The 22282-nt window shown below is 38.8% G+C and overlaps 1 protein-coding gene across 2 annotated transcripts in view; it reads right to left on the bottom strand.

Moving 5' to 3' along the window:
* The window catches only part of USO1 (USO1 vesicle transport factor), a 90768-nt gene that overhangs the window by 39181 nt on the left and 29305 nt on the right, over positions 1–22282 (bottom strand). For both annotated transcript variants that reach the window (XM_049790244.1, XM_049790245.1), the window contains exons 5-9: positions 11826–11926; positions 10999–11101; positions 10609–10664; positions 9067–9187; positions 4438–4616 (exon numbers count right to left, since the gene is read on the bottom strand). In XM_049790244.1, the coding sequence (XP_049646201.1) occupies positions 4438–4616; positions 9067–9187; positions 10609–10664; positions 10999–11101; positions 11826–11926 (560 nt within the window). The remainder of the gene's footprint in view (positions 1–4437; positions 4617–9066; positions 9188–10608; positions 10665–10998; positions 11102–11825; positions 11927–22282) is intronic.

Here is a 22282-nt window from a genome sequence, read left to right as displayed (position 1 = left end):
TTGGACAACTTCATTTGTTTGATGCTGTCATTCCCATAAGAAACACAATTTAGATGCCAATGTAAAGCTAAGGTCACTTATTATTTGGAAAACTAATGAAATAACATAATGGTCAGCTAGAAACAAGTGCTTACTAACCCTTCTGCCAATGTCTTAATAACCTCACTGGAGATACAATAATTTATTCTATTTTTTTACAAATGTGCTTGTCACTGTAATTTTTTTAATTTTCTTTCTTCTCTTCCTTTTTATCTTTCTTTTTTTAAAATAATGTTGTTCTCAGTTATTTGGAAACAAATATCTTACAGTTAACTATATCAACTATGTGATACATTTTATATAAAATACATAAAAAATAACTCAAGTTTAAAAAATGGGAATAAAATGCTAAAATGTATTATGACAATGTAAAAACAAAAAGGATGAAGTTAGGAATATAAAAGTTTATATACAGAAGTATTCTGCCCATATTTTTCCCTTCAAGTATTTTCCTGGCAGTTTTGAGGCACACTGTAACTAAGATAATTACAAAACTTATTATCCAAACTGATTCACTTTTGAAATGCAAGAGAATACTTTTAGTAATTACAAAATGAACACTGTCCTGGCAAAAATGCTGTTAGATTATACCTTGTTTTACGCAAAACAAAGATCATCCCTGGTTTCTTCCTTTTTTTTTTTTTGGTTTTTGATTTTTGGGCCACACCCGGCGATGCTCATGGGTTACTCCTGGCTGTCTGCTCAGAAATAGCTCCTGGCAGGCACGGGGGACCATATGGGACACCGGGATTTGAACCAACCACCTTTAGTCCTGGATCGGCTGCTTGCAAGGCAAACACCGCTGTGCTATCTCTCCGGGCCCAATCCCTGGTTTCTTCCTATCTGTTTATTTACAACTTGGTTTCACCCAAAACAAAGATCATCTCTGGTTCCTTTGTATCTGTTGGTTTACAACTTAGTTTTACCCCAGTGAGTGTCTTATAGGTAAACCTGGGAAGGACAGGCCACAAATAGTCTGAACTATATGTCTGCATTCTGTCCTTACTTGCCCCCCACCTGGCAGTGGTCTCTGTACTCAAGAAAAACAATAGTTCTGGCAAGCTGCTCTCCATATGAGGTAGAAGACTGCCAGACTATACATGTTTCACCTTCAGCCTGGTTTGGATTATTTCATGCACTGATTCAGACTTGTTTGCTGGGGGTGGAGATATGGCAAGTGGAGGGATTTTACAAAATGGGGCAAGTGGTTTCCCTATTATTAATCAAGATTATGGAAACAACTCCAAGGCATGTAACTTCACAGGTTACCACCTAGCTTTAAAGAAAACAATTTCAGAGACCCAGAAACAATTCAGAACTATTCAGAGATCCACAAATATCACTATGATAACTAGCTAGAAGACTATAAACTTATGGGCTTTAAGGAAGAGAATCAATAAAGGAATTAGTAAGTAAAAGAAATCAAACTTTAATGTTCTCTTATACCAAACTTTGTAAGGAGCCTACTTTCACGATTCTACTCTCTTATTTCATGAAAGCTCTACTAAAGCTTAAAGGTACAGATGGCCTATCTACTTAACTATGGAATATCTGATTTAAAACTTGGGCTATATGATGTCAGAGAAATAATATAGTAAGTAGAGCACTTGCCTTGCATACAGTGGACCAGGTTTTGGCTCCCAGAATCAGCATCCCAAATGATATCTCGAGCCTAGCTGGAATACCCCTGAGCAGAGCCAGGAGTAACCCTGACCACAGCTAGTGTGACTCAAAACCAACAAAATAATACTTTTTAAAAATCAATAAATTTTTAAAAATCAAGAGATTGGCACACATCACAGAGAAGGAAAATAAGCAGTGCTGGCAGGGATGTGGAGAGAAAGAAACTCTCTTTCACTGCTGGTGGGAATGCCGACTATTCCAATCTTTATGGAAAGCAATATGGAGATACCTCAAAAAACTAGAAATTGACCTCCCATACGACCCAGCTATACCACTCCTAGGGATATACCCGAGGAACACAAAAATACAATACAAAAATCCCTTCCTCACACCTATATTCACTGCAGCGCTATTTACAATAGCCAGACCCTGGAAACAACCAAGATGCCCTTCAAGAGATGAATGGCTAAAGAAACTGTGGTACATATACACACAATGGAATACTATGCAGCCTACAGGAGAGATGAAGTCATGAAATTTTCTTATACATAGATGTAGATGGAATCTATTATGCTGAGTGAAATAAGTCAGAGGGAGAAATAGACACAGAATAGTCTCACTTATTTATGGATTTTAAGAAAAATGAAAGACATTTTTGCAATAATTCTCAGAGACAAAAGAGATGAGGACTGGAAGGTGCAGCTCATGACAAGCTCACCACAAAGAGTGATGAGTGCAGTTAGAGAAATAACTACATTAAGAACTATTCTAACAATGTGAATGAATGAGGGAAGTAGATAGCCTGTCTCGAGTACAGCTGTGGGTGGGGTGGGGTGAAGGGAGATTTGGGACATTGGTGGTAGGAATGTTGCACTGGTGAAGGGGGAGTGTTCTTTACATGACTGAAATCATATTTGTACTCATGGTGTTTAAATAAAGATAATTAAAAAAAAAAACAAAGCAAGCTCTCCTGCTAAGCTAAAAAATAAATAAAGCTCATATTATTAACACTTATAGACAAATTATCAACCATTTCTTGACAACTAGTGCTTATATCTCAACAAATGTTTGCTAACAAAATTTATTTCTTGAAGACTGAATTCTGACTTTCACCATTCTAATAAGTGTGTAGTAATCATTGTTTTAAAATTACATTTGTTGAACATTTTTCATAAGCTATTTGCCATCTGAGTACTAACTCTTTGGTCCTTCTCCATCTGCATCCGTTTTCATTGAAGTATTGCTTCAGATCTTATTTTACTGCTTTTTTTGCTTACTTACAAAATTTTAAGAGCATTTTGTATAATTTTAGATATCTTCTTTTCCACTGTGGCTTTTCATTTTTTTATTCAAATAATAAAATACTATTAGATTTTATAGCACACTATTCAGTGCCCTTTGCAAAGAAAATTTTAATTTTTTTTTGTTTGGTTTTGGGCCACACCTGGCGGTGCTCAGGGGTTACTCCTGGCTGTCTGCTCAGAAATAGCTCCTGGCAGGCACGGGGGACCATATGGGACACCAGGATTCAAACCAACCGTGTTTGGTCCTTAATCGGCTGCTTGCAAGGCAAACGCCGCTGTGCTATCTCTCCGGGCCCGAAAATTTTAATTTTAATGTAATTTTTCATGTAAGTTTATGATAATAAAGCCCTAATCAAAGAAAGATTAGGTAATTTTATTTTTGTTTGATTTTGGGCCACATCCAGTGAAGCTCAGGGATTACTCCTGGCCATGAGCTCAGAAATCACCCCTGGCTTGGGGGACCATACGGGACGCTGGGAGATCGAACCACGGGTCGTCGTAGGTTAGAGGTTGCAAGGCAGATGCCCTTACGCAACTGCTTCGGCCGCAAGATTAAGTAATTTAAAATCAACTATCACTATTAGTAAAACTTATGTTGATATTCTGTAGAATAGTCCAATAAGGAAAAGAGAAAAGGGGCTAGAGTGATAGCACAGCAGCAGGGCGTTTGCCTTGCATGCTGCCAACCTTGGACGGACCCACATTCGATCCCTGGTATCCAATATGGCCCCCAGCCTGCCAGGAGCAATTTCTGAGTGCAGAGCCAGGAGTAACTCGAGTGCCGCAGGGTGTGGCCTAGAAACAAAACAAAACAAAAATACCCAAAAAATACAAAAAAAACGGGGGGGGGGGGTAAAAATGAAAGAAAATTCAAATGAGAAATATGTCTCTAAGTGGGCATCTTTCTACATCAACATAAATGCAAATCTACATAGTATGAGATTTGGGAGAGGAATGGGCAAAAAACTCAGGACTTACTCCTGGCTCTGTTCTCAAAGAACTCTCCTGGTGAGGCTCAGGGGACCAGAGATGGTGCTATGGATCAAACTTGGGTCGGATATATGCAAGGCAAGTGCCTTATTTGCTATACTATTGCTCTGGCTCACCACAGAGATTTTTTATAGGCCTCTCTAAAACTGACTATCCTATATTTCAAACAATTTTCATTGAAGGATGCCTGACTGTCAATAAAAATTTTTTTTTGTTTTTGGGCCATACCCAGTGACGCTCAGGGATTAGTTACTCTTGGCTGTGCGCTCAGAAATCACTTCTGGCTTGGGGGACCATATGGGATGTCAAGGGATTGTTTACAACCTGTAATACGGACATATAGTTCAGACTATCTGTGGCCTGACCTTCCCAGGTTGACCTATTAAGTCCTAGGTTAGTGCATGCAAGGCAAATGCCCTGCCACTTGTGCCACAGATCTAGCCCCAAAAATTTCTTATTTTTATGTCTAAGAACAGTTTACCTGTAGCATTAAGTGCAGATTAGTCACTTTCTGAGCAGACCAGCCAGAATTTTCATCTCCAACTTCAAACCAAGGCTTCATGCGTTGAATGTATGAGCCTTCTTTAAAGAAGTTTTGATTGGAATTATTGTTTTTTAACAAGTTTTGGAGCAAAATCAGACAATCTTCTACTACTATACCTGCAAAAAAAAGTAAAATAAAAGTGTTAAAAAAAAACTTGATGTTAAAAAAAAAAAAACTTGATGTCTGGAAACATATGAAAACAAAGACACAAGGTATCAGAGCATATTAGACATAGTAAAAGCAGTGTTAAAAAGGAAGTTTATGGGGCCCGGAGAGATAGCACAGCGGCGTTTGCCTTGCAAGCAGCCGATCCAGGACCAAAAGTGGTTGGTTCAAATCCCGGTGTCCCATATGGTTCCCCGTGCCTGCCAGGAGCTATTTCTGAGCAGACAGCCAGGAGTAACCCCTGAGCTCCGCCAGGTGTGGCCCAAACCTCCACCCCCCAAAAAGGGAAGTTTATGGCAATGCAAAGTGTACACTGGGAAGCAAGAAACTGCCCAAATAACCCAATAGCAGAGATTAAGCAGCTAGAAAGGGGAAACTCAAAGCAAGCAGAAAAAAGGTAATAATAAAACTAAGCACAAATTAACAAAATAAAACAGAAAAAGAAAAAAATCAATAAAATGGAAACTAAAAAATTTATCAAAAGATCAACAAAATCAAGAGTTTATTATTTTTTTTAAAGAATAAGTAAGATGACAAATGGGGTGATTCACAAAGAAAGAAAAAACTGAGACAGGAATGTCACAGAAGAAATAAGAAGCATCATCAAGGGATTACTATGAAAATCATGCCATAAAATTAAAGAACATATATGAAATAAATTAATGTAGAGCAGGTCAACGACTGGATTCCTATAACCTTGGAATGCTGAATCAAGAGGAAATAGAGCAGATGAACAGATCAATTACCATCAAAAAATAGAAATGAAGGGCCAGAGTGATAGCACAGCAGGTAGAGTATTTGTTTGCCTTACACACGGTGAACCTGGGTTCAATCCCTAGCATCCTATATGGTCCCCCAAGCCTGCCTGGAACAATTCCTAAGTGCATAGCCAGGAGTAACCCCTTAGCAACACCAGGTATAGTCTCTAATCAACCAAACAAACAAAAAATCAAATCGAAACAAAAATAATTGAAATAGTAATAAAATAAAAAGCTCAGGCTCTGAAAATGAAAAGTTAGTAAACTAGTAAATGAATTCTTCTAAACCTTTAAATATCTATAATCTATTTCCAATCCTTTTCAGACTTGGACCCTGCTGCCTTGCACGCACGCATCCAACTTAAGTTAAATCCCTCACATGACATATGGTCCCGCAAACACTGCCAGGAGTGATTCCTAAGTACAGAGCTAAGAGTAAATCCAGAGCTAGAGCTGGTTGTGGCCTCACATCACACATGGTCCCTGAACCACCACCAGAAGTGATCTCTGAATGCAGAGCTAGGAGTAATCCTGGAGGATTTTGTAATGTGACTCCAAAACTAACCAACCAGAGAAAACAGGGGCCAGAGTGGTAGCACAGTGGTAGGGCATTTACCTTGCATATGGCTGACCCAGGATGGATATGGGTCCGATCCCCAGTATCCCATATGGTTCCCTGAGCCTGCCAGGAAGATTTCTGAGTGCAGAGCCAGGAGTAAACCCTGAGCACTGCCAGGTGTAGCCCAAAAACAAACAAACAAACAAACAGAATAAACCTAATACCAATCTTTTTCAGGCTCTTCCAGAAAGCTGAAGAAATAGAAATTGCTCCCAGTTTCTATGAGGCAGACCTTACCTTGACACAAAAGAAAATAGATACACTATTAAAAAGGAAAACAACTCTTGTGCCTCTCCAGCCAACATGCCGTCCAGACTGAGGAAGACCCAAAAACTCAGAGCCACATGAGCCATAGCCATGGCCTCATCGGCAAGCACTCCGGAGGTCAGGGTAATGCTGGCGGCATGCATCACCACAGAATCAACTTTGATAAATATCATCCAGGTTACTTTGGGAAAGTGGGTATGAGGCATTATCACTTAAAGAGAAATCAAAGTTTCTGCCCAACTGTCAATCTTTTTTTTTCTTTATTTACCTTAAAATGTGTAAGGTGCAGCTTTAAAATACTTTAAAGCCGATCTTAGAGCCTCAAATAGAGAATTTCTTACCTCTTATTGTTCTATCATGTAGATCCTCATCCCTTGACAAAAACCTCTGTAAGTATCTCTTATGAGAAGAACATTAAATAAGGTCTGCCAGTAAGATCATTTAAAGGTTCTGGAGGAAACAATGTTTAAAGCTCTCACTTTTACTGGCAAGCTTTTCTTCCAATTGGCTAAGTATTTAAAAACAAACAAACAAACAGGGGGAGCTGGAGAAATGGCATGAAAGTAGGGCATTTGCCTTGCATGCAGAAAGATGGTGGTTCGAATCCCAGCATCCCATATGGTCCCTCGAGCCTGCCAGGAGTGATTTCTGAGCCTAGAGCCAGGAGTAACCCTTGAATGCTGCCAGGTGTGACCCAAAAAGCAAATAAAACAAAAAAAAAAAAAACTAACAAAAAAAACATGACTCTATAAGTACACAAACTTCACACAGAAGTAGACACATATAAATTACTGCAACAATTTACATTAGCAAAATATATCTACTTATCAATTCAGTAAGAATAGATCATAAAATGTTCATATTACAGAATATTGTGTAACATTTTCTTAGATAGATTTTTCTTGTGAGGGGTTAACTCCTGGCAGTGTACAGAGTACCATCTGCAGTGCTGAGGATCAATCTCAGGTAGGTCATATGAATGACAAAAGCTTTATTGTATTATTCTTCCAACCTAAATACATAGCATTTTAAATGAATAAACTAGAGTAACATGTTCAACATGGGATAAACAAACACTGTTCAGTAAAAATATCAAGTTGTAAATTATATTCAGAAGTATACTTCTTGTCTAGTTTGACAACATATGATATGCTTATATACTTATATAAAAACTTTATTATTATTTGGAACTGATTACCTTGGACAAAATTGGGTGCTAAAGGGGATAAAATTACATGCAAGGTACCCTTTTATTAATAATAGTGCAAATCAGGGCCAGAGCGGTGGCACAAGCCGTAAGGCACCTGCCTTGCATGCGCTAGTCTACGACAGACTATGGTTAGATTCCTCCGGCATCCCATATGGTCCCCCAAGCCAGGAGCAATTTCTGAGTGTATAGCCAGGAGTAACCCCTGAGCGTCACCAGGTGTGGCCCAAAAACCAAAACATAAAAAAAAAAATAATAGTGGGGGCCGGAGAGATAGCATGGAGGGAGGGCATTTGTCTTGCATGCAGAAGGATGGTGATTTGAATCCTGGCATCCAATATGGTCCCCCGAGCCTGCCAGGAGCAATTTCTGAGCACAGAGCCAGGAGTAATCCCTGAGCGCTGCTGAGTGTGACCCAACCCCCCCGCAAACAAATGAACAAAAAACCAAAAACCAAAAGAAAATAATAATAGTGTGAACCATAGTGTCAAAAAGGAAGGAGAGGACTCGGCGTGATAGCACAGCGGTAAGGCATTTGCTATGCACGTAGCCAACCTGGGATGATCCTGGCATCCCATATGGTCTTCAGAGCCTATCAGGAGTGACTTCTGAGCATAGAATCAAGAGTAACCTGAGCGCTGCTGACAGATGTGGCCCAAAAACCAAAAATAAATAAATTAAATTAATAAAAAAAAAAAAAAAAAAAGGAAAGAGAGAGACAGAGAGAGAAAAAGAGACAGAGACAGAGAAGCAAAATGCCTGGCCCAGAGACAGGCAGAGGTAGTTCGTTAGGTGGCAGGGAAACTGGAGACATTGGTGACGGGAAAAGTGCACTGAAGAAGGTTGGTGTACACTCTATGACAGAAACTCAATCATGAACAATTTTGTAACCATGGTGCTTAAAGTAATTATCTAAAAAACTTCATTGAACTTAATTTCTTAAAAAAAAAAAGTGTATGATAGGGGGCCAGAGAGGTGATGCAGCAACAAGGTGTTTGCCTTGCAGATAGCTGACCTAAGTGTCGGACCGTGGTTTGATCTCCTGGCGTCCCAGTAAAAAGAAAGGCACATTTAATACATTAGAGTAAAAGAATGAGTCCATATCTTCCCTCTTCTAAGTTAACAAGTACAGTGTTCTTGAACTTTTTTACACCTGCAGAATGGTATCTGTTGGCATACCGGTTCTCAGACTGACAGTTTGTTTGTTTGTTTGTTTGTTTGTTTGTTTGTTTTTGGGCCACACCCGGCATTGCTCAGGGGTTACTCCTGGCTGTCTGCTCAGAAATAGCTCCTGGAAGGCACGGGGGACCCTATGGGACACCAGGATTCGAACCAACCACCTTTGGTCCTGGATCGGCTGCTTGCAAGGCAAACGCGGTTGTGCTATCTCTCCAGGCCCTCAGACTGACAGTTTTACCAAAGAGGTTGATCAGTGGTTTTCAACCGTTTTACACCTTTGGACTAGCATAGGTATGTGAACTGGTAGCCGTAGACCAAGGATTTAATAAGTACAAAAGGAATCTTTTTAAATCAATCTCTTCATACTGTACCTCCATCACTATTTCCCTCCTCAGTAATAATGTCCAATAGTCTCTCAAAAGCATTTTCAAAAGCCACAATTTTCTGGATTGCTCCATTGCTTCTTGTTAGTGCCTGTAGTAGCAAGACACCCTTAGGGAAAGGAAAAATAATGTTTAGTAAAATAGAACTTTTATAAAACATTACTAAAAGTTACTCTAAAAAGAAAAAAAAGCTGGAGCAATAGTTTGGGGACCATATGGATGTCAGGGATCAAACCTGGATCAGCCACGTGCAAGGCAAATGCCCTAACCACTGTACTATTGCTCCGGCTTTTTCATCAGCCATCCTTTTGTTTTGTTTTGTTTGGGCTACACTTGGCAGCACTCCTGGCAGGTTTGGGGACCATATAGGTTGCTGGGGGATCAAAACTGGGTCCAACCCAGGTCAGCCTCATGCAAGGCAAACGCACTACCTCTGTGCTATTGTTTCAAAGCCATCCTTTTTTATACAAAAGAATTTCCTATTTATTTCCTATGAGTTTTCCTAACCACTGTTGGTCAGGAAGGGTCTGATGGCTAAAATCAATGTATTAACATTCTAAGTTACATTTATTACAAATACAACACATGATTGTATTTGTAAGACACAAATATACTGTGACTCCAAGAATGCAAAATTTTCACTTAAGATCGAAACCTATGCTTTTCTCCCTCATGAGCATTCTGTGTTTTAAGATGGTATGTTGACTGAAACATGTCATTTTAAAGCAATGTGCAAGATATATTGCTTAAAAAAATTGTGAAGCAATTGACTTGTGAACACAATGTCAATGTTTCTGATTACTTAAAGCTTAAATCAACTGTTTAACAAAAAAAATTATGCTAAGGTAACTCAATTCTCAAAGGTTCCTGATAAACAAAACTGAGATATACACAATAGCACACACCTATGTGGCATCTATAATGATTTCATTTGAATATTTAAATATATTCATTGAACCTCAAAAACAATTTGAGGGCCTGAGTATCCTCAGGTGCTGCTTGGGCTCTGTGGTGCCAGGTATCCAGGCCACCTAGACCACTCCAGAAATGCTCAGTAGGATTCCAGGGCACAAGGGCCTCTGCAGTTGTATCCGGCAATGCTTGGGGGACGATGTAGTGTTGGAAATATAACTGGGGTTGATAGTGTGCAAGGCAACTTACTAAGATTTAGGCCAAGATGGAGATAAATTAAAAGATTTAAGAAATAAAATATCACGCAAATAAAGAATATATAATATATATGCAAATATAAGACCATTTAAAATGAACAACAATAACTACAGAGCAAGTCAGATTGCAGTTTAAGAGACACTGCAAGGAAAATCCTTTGAGTGATGATGGTTGGCACCTGGATGGAATGTGGCAGTAAGAAGGGGGTGGATTATTCGTCCCTGAAGTTTCAGCATGCCGTATACTGGCGTATTAAGACGACCCCCGACTTTTACAAAGTTTTTCATGGGTTAAAAAGTCGTCTTATATGCCAGAAAATACGGTATGTATTTTTAGACTTCTTTATCAAATATAACTTACATCATTACGTATAACTTCCCTGGAATCCGCTAATAAGTCCATCAGTCTTGAAACACCTAAAACATACAACCATGTGAAACAGTAGCAGATCAAAAGTACAGACAGAAATTCAAATGTTCAATCTTTCGTTATCACATCATTTAAATTCCCCCGTTAAGAAATTCTGCTCACTTAATTTTAAAAATAGTATAGCAAGATAGGGAACCAGAGAGATAAGAATGGGTAAGGAGATTGCCTTTCAAAATTAACCTGGATTATCTGATCCCCAGCATCCTATGTGGTCCATGAACACACCAGGAATGATATCTGAGTGAAGAGCCAGGAGTAACCCGAGGATTGCTAGGTGTGGCCCAAAACCAAACAAGAGATATAATAAGATAAATCACTTACCCATAGGACTGACCAAAATAATCTGCTGCACTTGAGGTCCTAGCTGTTTCAAAAGAGAAGTAAGAAGCTTCACAGCAGGCCATCGGACATGGAAATCAAATTCCTGTAACATAGAATTTAAAATAGTCAATAGATATCACTTATATTTTTGAGAAATTTTTTATTCAATTAAGAAACCGAAAACTACAAGTGTAGTCCTGTGAACACACATACCCATGAAAATGTAGCAACTTTAAAAAAGTAATTTAAAACATGAAAAAGCTTTTTTCACTCAAGAGTTCCACTCTCTTGAAGACATATCTTTCCCTTTAGATTTTTCTAAATTTCTTACAATTAAAACTATTTTGCTCCAGTTAAAAAAATAAAGAAATAAAGAAAAGAAAATCAATAAAAGAAGAATTAGTGTAAAATGATCAAACTTTTTCTACTATTACTGAGTAAAACAGTATTTGCAATAACACAAGTAAGAATCAGGTTGTATTTTAACATGTCATACAGTACTTAAAACATGTCTTAAATGATATAACAAATTTCACTGGTTTAAACAGACGCTGCCTCCTCAAAAAAAGGCAACAAGGGGCCGGGCGGTGGCGCTGGAGGTAAGGTGCCTGCCTTGCCTGCGCTAACCTAGGACGGACCGCGGTTCAATCCCCCGGCGTCCCATATGGTCCCCCAAGAAGCCAGGAGCAACTTCTGAGCGCATAGCCAGGAGTAACCCCTGAGCCTCACAGGGTGTGGCCCAAAAACCAAAAAAAAAAAAAAAAAAAAAAAAAAAAGGCAACAAAAGTAGTTTATTAATGACAAACAGGAAGGTTTTGAAATTTTACCTCCAATAAAGATAACAGGAGAGTGACATTTTCTGGCTGCTTAATGAAAATTTCTGTAAACTGGCTTCCCAAATCCTCACTCTGTCTTGTGGAATTTTCTTCTGTAATAGTCAGAAATGATGTTATTTTATTTCCAAGTATCTTTTATGTTGAAGGCACTAAGGTATAAATGATAATTCCCTCAGAATAGTGCAGCCAGTAGTGACATCACAATTATTCCATAAAGCTCTAACTTTAAAACCACCTTCCATATCATTTACATACATTTTACTGCATTTGAGTATTTAAATGATAAAAATGTATGTAAATACTTATATTTTCACATTATCTAAAGGACTTTTGGGGCTTATTAGGGATGAAGGAATTTTGGGAGTTATGGACATATTCTACCCTCAAATGTGATAGTGATTATACCAATGTTTATACACTAGTCCAAATGCAAATTTTACTATCCCAAAGAACAGATTTTATTGTTTGTAAGCCATTCCTCATAACCCTTAGATCCCTGGGAGCAAGGGAGATAGATGGTTTAGCAAACTGCAGATTTGTCAAAATATATCTTTAAAAGTTAACTGTAAATAAAGCCTCTGAAGATATTTGGCAATGAAATCAGAATTTGACATTTCATTTTTCCATTCATTCATTTATTTGTTTGTTTATTTTGAATTTAGAGGCTATGCCCAGTGGTGCTCAGAGGCAACTCCTGGTTCAATGCTAGGTCATTCCAGATAGTGCTGCAGATAGAAAATGGGCTTCTGGGGGGAAGGGAGAATGAGCTTCTGACATGCAAAGTTTATGTATTAGACCTTTGAGCTCTTTCAATTATTTTTTTAAATTTTCATTTTTGTTTTTATAGGTGTTGGTTTTTCCATGCATTTTATTTTACTTTTTTTTTTTGGTTTGGTTTTTGGATTACACCCAGCAGCGCTCAGGGGTTATTCCTGGTTCTATGCTCAGAAATCACTCCCGGCAGGCTCAGGGGACCATATAGGATGCTGGGATTCGAACCACAGTCCTTCTAAATGCAAGGAAAACGCCCTACCTCCATGCTATCTCTCCGGCCCCTTTCCATGCATTTTATCCAAAAAAAAAAAAAAAAAGATAATTAAGGATTACTGTACTAAAAACTGAAGCAATAATTAACCAAGCAAATTATCACTTACATTATAATTTGTCTATAAAGGCTACTTGAAGATGGCAAATATACTATTTATGCTTTCTACTTATACATGTATACCTATTATATTTCAATTGTCCTTTAATAAACTAGGCGGACGAAATCCAAATGGAATTATCATGTAAGAAGCTAAATAAACAATAAAGCTTTTCAGAGGAAAGATCTGTGGTGGACATTTGACTGGTAAATTTATACATTAATTTTTAAGTCAAAAGCTTTAATGAGATCAATTAAAGAAAAGAAAGAGAAGAAACTTGTACCCTGAGACATTCCATTAAGAGGTTGGGGAGATATAAAAATAACAGCAAGGGAGAAAAGAACAGCCCACTGAAAGGTGAAGAAATCAGGAGGCTGTCGACTAAGAAACAAGTGAAGAAAGTGTTCAAAAGTAAAAAGAGTTGGGGCCAAAGTGATGGCACTGGGTACCCTGAGCCCTCCCCTGAGCCAACTTTCCTGAGCGCAAAGTCAGAAGTAACCCTTGCTCATCGACGGATGTGACTCCAAAAATAAACAAAAAATAAAAGGAATGACTGTCATTTACTACTGATAGGTCAAATGCTATCTTTGAACTTAGTAAGATCAGGACACGAAGCAGCATTGCTATTGCAGATAGAGAATATTTCTTTTTATGTACAGATAGATGGTTAGGGGACGAAGCAGTCAATTACCAGTACTTTCCTAAGAAGCAATAAAGAATAAGGGAGACTAATAGCTTTTGTTAGTTTCATTTGTTTTGTGGGGGTGGAGTGTCTATGATCTATTTCACACACGCAAAACAAATTTTACCAAAGAACTACATCCCTGGCATCAAAACTATTTAACACAGATCAAATTAAATCTCTATTTAACCACTCAGCAGCCATGTAACTCTGGGCAGAAAGCCTAATCTAAATATATCATGTTGTAGAGACCTTATTTGCAAAATGCAGACATCAAGTTGTTGTTGGTTTAGGATTCAATAAGCAAAACGTCCAGGACAGTTCTCAGTAAATAAGTATTTAAGAATAGTAGCCTCGAGCCCGGAGAGATAGCACAGTGGCATTTGCCTTGCAAGCAGCCGATCCAGGACCAAAGGTGGTTGGTTCAAATCCCGGTGTCCCATAGGGTCCCCCGTGCCTGCCAGGAGCTATTTCTGAACAGACAGCCAAGAGTAACCCCTGAGCACCGCCCGGTGTGGCCCAAAAACAAACAAACAAACAAACAAAAAAGAATAGTAGCCTCCTCTCATTTGTGTCTCTTTTCACTCTTTCACTGTCTCTCTTTTCTCTCCTCTCTCTCACTTGTGTCTGTTTTCTCTCCTCTCTCTCAATTGTCTCTTTTCTCTCCTCTCTCGCACCTGTGTCTCTTTTCTCTCTCTCCTCTCTCGTCTCTTTTCTCTCACTTGTGTCTTTTCTCTCTCTCACTTGTGTCTTTTTTCTTTCTCACACTTGTCTCTCTTGTGTCTTTTCTCTCTCTCTCTCTCTCTCTCTCTCTCTCTCTCTCTCTCTCTCTCTCTCTCTCTCTCTCTCTCTCTCTCTCTCTCTCGTATCTCCTAAAAAAAAAAAAAAAGCACAGTAGCTTCATCATCCCTAAAACAGGGCCTGGAAATCCTGGGACAAAGATACTGATATCACTGTGGGAAGGAGGCCCTTTCTAGCACTCTAGGATGTTTAACAGTATCCATCCTTGACCTTTTCTCACAAATTACCAGACTTAGGGCCAAGGTGATAGTTCAAAGGTCCAAAACATTTGCTTTGCATGTAGAAACCCAAAATTCAAATCTGAGCATTGCATTTTTCAAGAACCTTAAGAGATTGCCCTGAACACCACTAGATGCACAATCCTGTTCAAAAAAAATTTTTGTTTCCAACTGAAAAACTTGGTAGATGAAATGAGATCTCATTCGAAGACCTCACCAGCAGAATAACAACTGCTGTGGACAGAATCAGTATGCCCAAAAATATAAAACCTACCAATAAGAGTAGATAATAGAAAAAGTCTCAAAATAAATAAATAAATAGTTGACAAGAAAACTTTGATGACTTAAAGAGAAACAACATAGAAATCATCAGGGCTCCAGAGGAACAGAAGATAACCTCTATAAAGAAGTAATAGTCAAATATATCATTGCTGAGAAATTCCCAAAATTGAATACATCTTAAAGACCCAAAGGGTACCAGCTAGAGAGATTCAAATAAAAATACTCCAAGACACATCCTAATCAGAATGATGAAAACCAGAGGCAGAAATAGAATACTGAAAGCATTAAGATCAAAGGAGGAAATAATATAAAAGGAGCATTCCTAAGAGTTATAGAAGATTTAGCATAGGAAACTGTTCAGGCCCAAAGACAATCATGGGATATAGCGAAAAAAACTCACTGAAATGAATGCCTCACCAAGAATACCTCATTTACCCAGCCAGACTCATTCAGTTATGAAAGAATGATATACAGCTTCATGGATAAATAAGAGTTTCAGGAATTTTCATAAACTCAAAAATATTTCTACAAGAACGAAAGGGGTTACTTTAAGACAGATGAATCTCACAAAATTAAAAAAAAAACTCACGTCAAACTCCAGCAGAAATGACTCAAAATTCCATGACAATAATCTCTCAATGTCATTGGGCTAAATGTACCAACAAAGAAACAAAGAGTGGTAGGATGGATTAGAAAACTGAATCTAACATTCTGCTGCCTTTAAGAAATATATTAGAGGGCTGGAGAGGTGGCACTAGAGGTAAGGCATCTGCCTTGCAAATGCTAGCCTAGGACAGTCCGTGGTTCGATCCCCCGGCATCCCATATGGTCCCCTAAGCCAGGAGTGATTTCTGAACGCATAGCCATAAGTAACCCCTGAGCGTCACCAGGTGTGGACCAAAAAACAACAACAACAACAACAACAACAAAAACCAAACCCAAATACAAAAAAATATATTAGAATAGTCAGAGCAAACACAAACTCAAAGTCAAAGACTGAAAGACAAATCTTCAAGCAAACAACACCAAACCAAACTAAACCAAACAGAGTGGCCATACTTGTATCAAACAACATAGAATTTAGGCTCAAAAAAGTTATAAGGGGGGCCGGGCGGTGGCGCTGGAGGTAAGGTGCCTGCCTTGCCTGCGCTAGCCTAGGATGGACCGCGGTTCGATCCCCCGGCATCCCATATGGTCCCCCAAGAAGCCAGGAGCAACTTCTGAGCTCATAGCCAGGAGTAACCCCTGAGCGTCACAGGGTGTGGCCCAAAAACCAAAAAAAAAAAAAAAAAAAAAGTTATAAGGTAAGTTGCAGGATAAGTTCTTAAGGATCAAGGAATATGGACATCATGAGGAAAACACACTCATGAATATATATGCACCTAAAGAAGGATCAGCAAAATACTTAAAACAACTGCTAATAAACTTGAAGAAAGGCAGTGATAGTGACATAATAGTAGCTGGAGACTTTAACACCACACTGTCTTGAAGATCAACTAGACTAAAGCCCTGTAAGGAAATACTTGCTATGAAGGAAGATATAGAAGGGGCTTAGTATGTATATGTATGTATGTGTGTACACAACATATGTATGTATATATAATTGGGCTTTTCATCCTCAAGAAGTTGAACATACATTCTTCTCATGGACACAGGACATTCTCCAAGACAGATCATATACAAGGACATAGAACATACCTCCAAAAAGTCATTTAGATAGAAATCAAATCAACTATTTTCTCAGACTATAATACAGTAAAAATATAAGTTAATCACAAACAGAAATAGAGAAACAACTCAGACACCTGGAAACCAAATAGCTCAACACTGAACAACTAGTTGGTCAGAGAAGAAACCAAAGAGGAAATTAACAGTCCTAGAAACAAATGAAAATGAGGACATGACCTATCCAAACTGTGGGACATGGTGAAAGGTGTTGAAAGGAAAGTTCATAGCTATGTAAGATATCCACAGGAAGGAAGAAAGGACCCACAAAAATAATTTGACTGCACAACTTAAGAAACTGGAAAATGGGGCCGGCGAGGTGGCGCTAGAGGTAAGGTGTCTGCCTTGCAAGCGCTAGCCAAGGATCAGGACCACGGTTCTATCCCCCGGTGTCCCATATGGTCCCCCCAAGCCAGGGGCAATTTCTGAGCGCTTAGCCAGGAGTAACCCCTGTGTATCAAACGGGTGTGGCCCAAAAAAACAAAAACAAAAAAGAAAGAAACTGGAAAATGTGGGGCCGGCGTGGTGGCGCTAGAGGTAAGGTGCCTGCCCTAGCCTAGGACGGACCACGGTTTGATCCCCCGGTGTCCCATATGGTCCCCCAAGCCAGGAGCGACTTCTGAGCGCATAGCCAGGAGTAACCCCTGAGCGTCACCAGGTGGGGCCCAAAAACCAAAAAAAAAAAAACAAAAAAAAAAAAAAACTGGAAAATGGGAGCCGGTGAGGTGGCGCTAGAGGTAAGGTGTCTGTCTTGCGAGCGCTAGCCAAGGAAGGACTGTGGTTCAATCCCCCGGTTTCCCATATGGTCCCCCCAAACCAGGGGCAATTTCTGAGCACTTAGCCAGGAGTAACCCCTGAGCATCAAATGGGTGTGGCCGAAAAACAAAAACAAAACAAAAAAAGAAAGTGGAAAATGATAAAAATAAAATAAACACGGTAAACCATAGCGAGAGAGAAAGAGAGAGAGAGAGAGAAAATCCTAATAAATCAAATAAAAAATAAAAGAGAAATATCAATATAGATATCACAGAAATTCAAAGGATCATCAAAGTATTTTGAAATTACTTTATGCCACGAAACAAGAAAACCTAGAATGGACAAATTCTTGAACTCCTATAACCTACCAAGGCTGAACCAAGAAGATAAGGAACAACAGAACAAACCTATCACTTTTGAAGAGATAGAAATAAATGTAATCAAAAGTTTCAGTCAAAACAAAAACCCAGACCCAGATAAATTCACAATGAATCCTTTCAAATCTTTTTAGAACTACTGCCAATCATTTTCAGAATCTTCCAGAAAATTAAAGAAACAGAAACACAATCAGCTTCTATGAAGCAAACATCATCTTGATACTAAAAGCAAATAGAGATACCACTGGAAGAGAAAGAGAGTGAGAGAGAGAGAGAGAAAATTACAGACCAATATCCCTGATGAATGCAGATACAAAGATTTTCAACAAAATACTAGCAAATAGGATCTAACACTTCATCAAAAAGATCACATACTATGACAATATCAATAAAAAATAAAAATCATATCAATAGATACAAATAAAGCATTCACCAATATTTAGCATTCATTCATGATAAAAATTTTCAACAAAATGGAAATTGAAGGAATTTTCCTCAACATAGTCAAAGCCATTTACCACAAGCACACAGAAAGCATTATACTCAATGAGGAAAAACTAAAAGCCTTCCCTTTAAGATCAAGCACAAGACAAGGTTGTCAACTTTCACCACTTCTATTCAATACAGTACTGGAAATATGTGCCATCACAATTAGGCAAGAAAAAGATATCAAGGGCACATAGATAGGATAGGAAAAGTCACTAACTCTCACTATTTGCAGATAACATGATACTATATTTGGAAAATTATAAATACTCTACCACTTCTAGAAACAACAATTTTTTTTTTTACTATGTGGCAGGATATAAAATTAATACATAGGGCTGGAGCGGTGGCGCAAGTGGAAGGCATCTGCCTTGCCTGCGCTAGCCAAGGATAAACCGAGGTTTGATCCCCCCGCGACCTATATGGTCCCCTAAGCCAGGAGCGATTTCTGAGTGCATAGCCAGGAGTAACCCCTGAGCATCACACGGGTATAGCTCTAAAACCAAAACCAAAAAAAACCAAAACCAAAAAAAAACAAAAATTAAAATTCAAAAAGCTCATAGTTTTCCTAATACAGATAATAAAAAAGAAGAGGTATTAAAAAAACAATACCATTCATAATTGTGACTCAGAAAACAAGTATTTCACAATCAACACAAACAGATTGGAAAAAAAAAAGTACAAAACACTACTACAAGAAATAAAAAAGAACATGAGGAAAAGGAAACACAACCCTCGCTCATGGACTGAGAGGATAAATAGCATTAAAATGGCAAAACACTGTACAGATTCAATGCAGTCGTAGAGATACCCATAACACTTTTCAAAGAAATAGATCTAATGCTACTGGGATTCATATAGAAACTAACCCCCAAACTCCTAGTTTCTTGGGAAAAAGAAAATGGGAGGCATCACTATCCCAACTTCCAATTACTAACAAAACAGTAGTAATTTAAACAACATGGTATTGGAATAAAAACAGACCCTTAGATCAATGGAATGAAGTGGAATATCCTCCAACAAACCCCAAGGTTTATTAATCTTTGATAAATGAGCAAAAATTATGGAGAAGAGCAAGAAAAGTCTCTTCAACAACTGGTATTGGGAAAACTGGTCAACTACATAAAAAAAAAAAAAAAAAAGAACTCAGACCCATTTCTAAAAGCATGTACAAAAGTCAAATCAAAATAGATTAAAGACATGGATATCAGACTTTAATCCATAAGGTACATAGAGGAAATATAGGCAGAACTCTGCATGACACTGAAGTTAAAGGCATCTTCAGGGATGAAACACCACTGATCAAGCAAGTGGAAGCAGGGGTAAACAAATGGTTCTACATTAAATTCAGAAGCCTCTGCACTTCAAAGAAAATGATGACCACAATACGAAGACAGCCACAGATTGGAAAAAATTTCCCACCAACCATCTGATAAGGGATTAACATCAAAATATATATGTCACTGGTAGAACTTTATTAGAAAAAACACCCAACCCACCAAAACATGAGGAAAAAAGAATCCTCCTCAAAGAAGAAATACAAATGGACAAAAGGCACATAAAAAAAAGTTCTGCATCACTAAACTGGGAGATACAAATCATAGCAACAATGAGATACCATCTTATACCGCAGAGATTGGCACACATCAAAAAAGAACAAGAGGAGCCGGGCGGTGGCGCTGGAGGTAAGGTACCTGCCTTGCCTGTGCTAGCCTAGGACGGACCGTGGTTCGATCCCCCGGCATCCCATATGGTCCCCCCAAGAAGCCAGGAGCAACTTCTGAGCGCATAGCCAGGAGTAACCCCTGAGCGTCACAGGGTGTGGCCCAAAAACCAAAAAAAAAAAAAGAACAAGAACAGAGCCGGAGAGATAGTACAGCGGTAGGGTGCAAGCAGACTATCCAGGACAGATCCCAGCATCCCAGATGGTCCCCTGTGCCTGCCAGTTGCGATTTCTGAAAGCAAAGTCAGGAGTAACCCCTGAGCGCCACTGGGTATGACCAAAAACCAAAAACGAACAACAACAACAAAAAAAAAACAAGAACAGGGGTCAAAGAGAGTACAACAGGCAGGGTGTTGCCTTGCATGAGGTCGACTCAACTTCAATCTTCAGCATTCCATATGGTACCCTGTGCCCTACTAGGATTAATTCCTGAACAAGAGCGAAGAGTAACCACTGGGCATTGCTGGATGTGACCCAAAAACAAACAATTTAACATGAAGAATAAATGCTGGTGTGGATGTGGAGAGAAATGGACTCTCCCTGGCTTAGTCACAGCTGGTTAGAATGTAGATGAGTTCAATATTATGGAAACAATATGGACATTCTATTTTTCTGTTTATATGCTAGTCCTTTGAACTTTTTTCCCAGTATGTTTTTAGTTTTAAATTTTTATTTAAACACTGTGGTTACAAGGTTATTTATTTCCACATATAACATTGTTCAAGATTGAGTTATAATCAAACAATGTACAAACTTCATCCATACCAATGTCTCCAGTCTCCCTTTCACCCTTCCAGATGCCCTCTCCCCTTCCTTTCTCTGGGGCATACATCTCTCTCTTTCTCTTCTCTCTCTCTTCTTAAAACACCTTATAAACATTCTTAAAAAAACCTAGAAATTGAACTTCATTTTACCCAGAAACTCTACTTCTTACAATATACCCCAAGAGCCTATGAACAAAATGGAGAAAACATTTACACTCAGTGTTCCTTGCTTCATTATACTAGCCAAAATCTGAAAACAACCCAAGTGTCTAAAAGTAGATACCTTAATAAATAAACCATGGTACACATAACAATGGAATACTACTTGACCATAAAAAAGATAAGGTTATGTGGGGCTGGAGACATAGCACAGCAGATAAGACATTTGCCTTACACACAGCCAACCTGGGTTTGATCCCCAGTGTCCCAAATGGTCTCCTGAGTCTGCCGGGAGTAATTTCTGAGAGCAGAGCCAAAAGTAGCCCCAAAACAAATAAACAAAGAAATAAGAAAAACAAAAGAGAAAATCATGCAACTGCTATATGAAGGACGTGTACAAAAAGAATCATGCTGAGTGAAGTTAGTCAAAGAGAGAGAAACTGACAGAATGCACTCTCATATGTGGGAATAATGAATACCTAAAGACAATGGAAACAAAGAAGATGAGAAATGGTATTCAGGTCACAAGCCCCTTGAGGAAGCTGGAGAACTGGCTGTAGGTGGGTGTGGGTGTGGGGGAGGATGTGATGCTGAAAGTTAGTAAAGTTATGTACCATAAACTATCAGCAACAGTACTGTAAACTGCAGTGCAAAAAATTTATATTATAAAAAAAAAAGACCTCTCACAGAAGCAGACTGGTAGGTGAAAGGCAAAGGCGGGGGGCACTGGTAACAGGACTGGTGTTGAGACATTATATGCCTGAAATCAAACGTTTTTTAAAAAAGATCTGTTTCACTTTTCTAAATCTCAGTGTTGGCAACCAGGTCTAATCATTGCTAAATAGAAACGAAGAAATCTGCTCTTGTTAGCACATTCAAACAAGCACACCTACCTTTCTTTTGATTTTCCCCGTTAGTACCAAGATTGGACCAACAACCTTATACATGCAAGACAAGAGTACAACTGCGGACCTAAATTCTTAGCCAAACACACATATATTTTGAAATGTTTACTTCTAACTTCAAAAACTAGTTAGACAGATAACAAGGTGATAAAGAATTCAGTCAAAAAATTGTCCAGAATCTATTAATCATATCTCTAAGCAATACTGGAGATAGGAGGTAGCAGGGAGTGGGTAAGAATGTACCCTGATTTGGGCTTCCACTTCTTTACTTTAGAACAGAGAGAACACTGACCCTGCCTATCTGCTATTCATCTCAACCGCCCTTCTGCTTTGGCGACCCCCTGCCTGTCTCTGACCCCTTCGCTCTGCAATCCAGCCCCAAGCCTCACTTCGGCATCACCTTGGAACAGGTGGTGGAACTTGAA

Source organism: Suncus etruscus, chromosome 16 (assembly GCF_024139225.1).
Source record: "Suncus etruscus isolate mSunEtr1 chromosome 16, mSunEtr1.pri.cur, whole genome shotgun sequence".
In the NCBI taxonomy this organism is placed as follows: domain Eukaryota; kingdom Metazoa; phylum Chordata; class Mammalia; order Eulipotyphla; family Soricidae; genus Suncus; species Suncus etruscus.
This window is presented reverse-complemented; position numbering and strand designations above follow the sequence as displayed.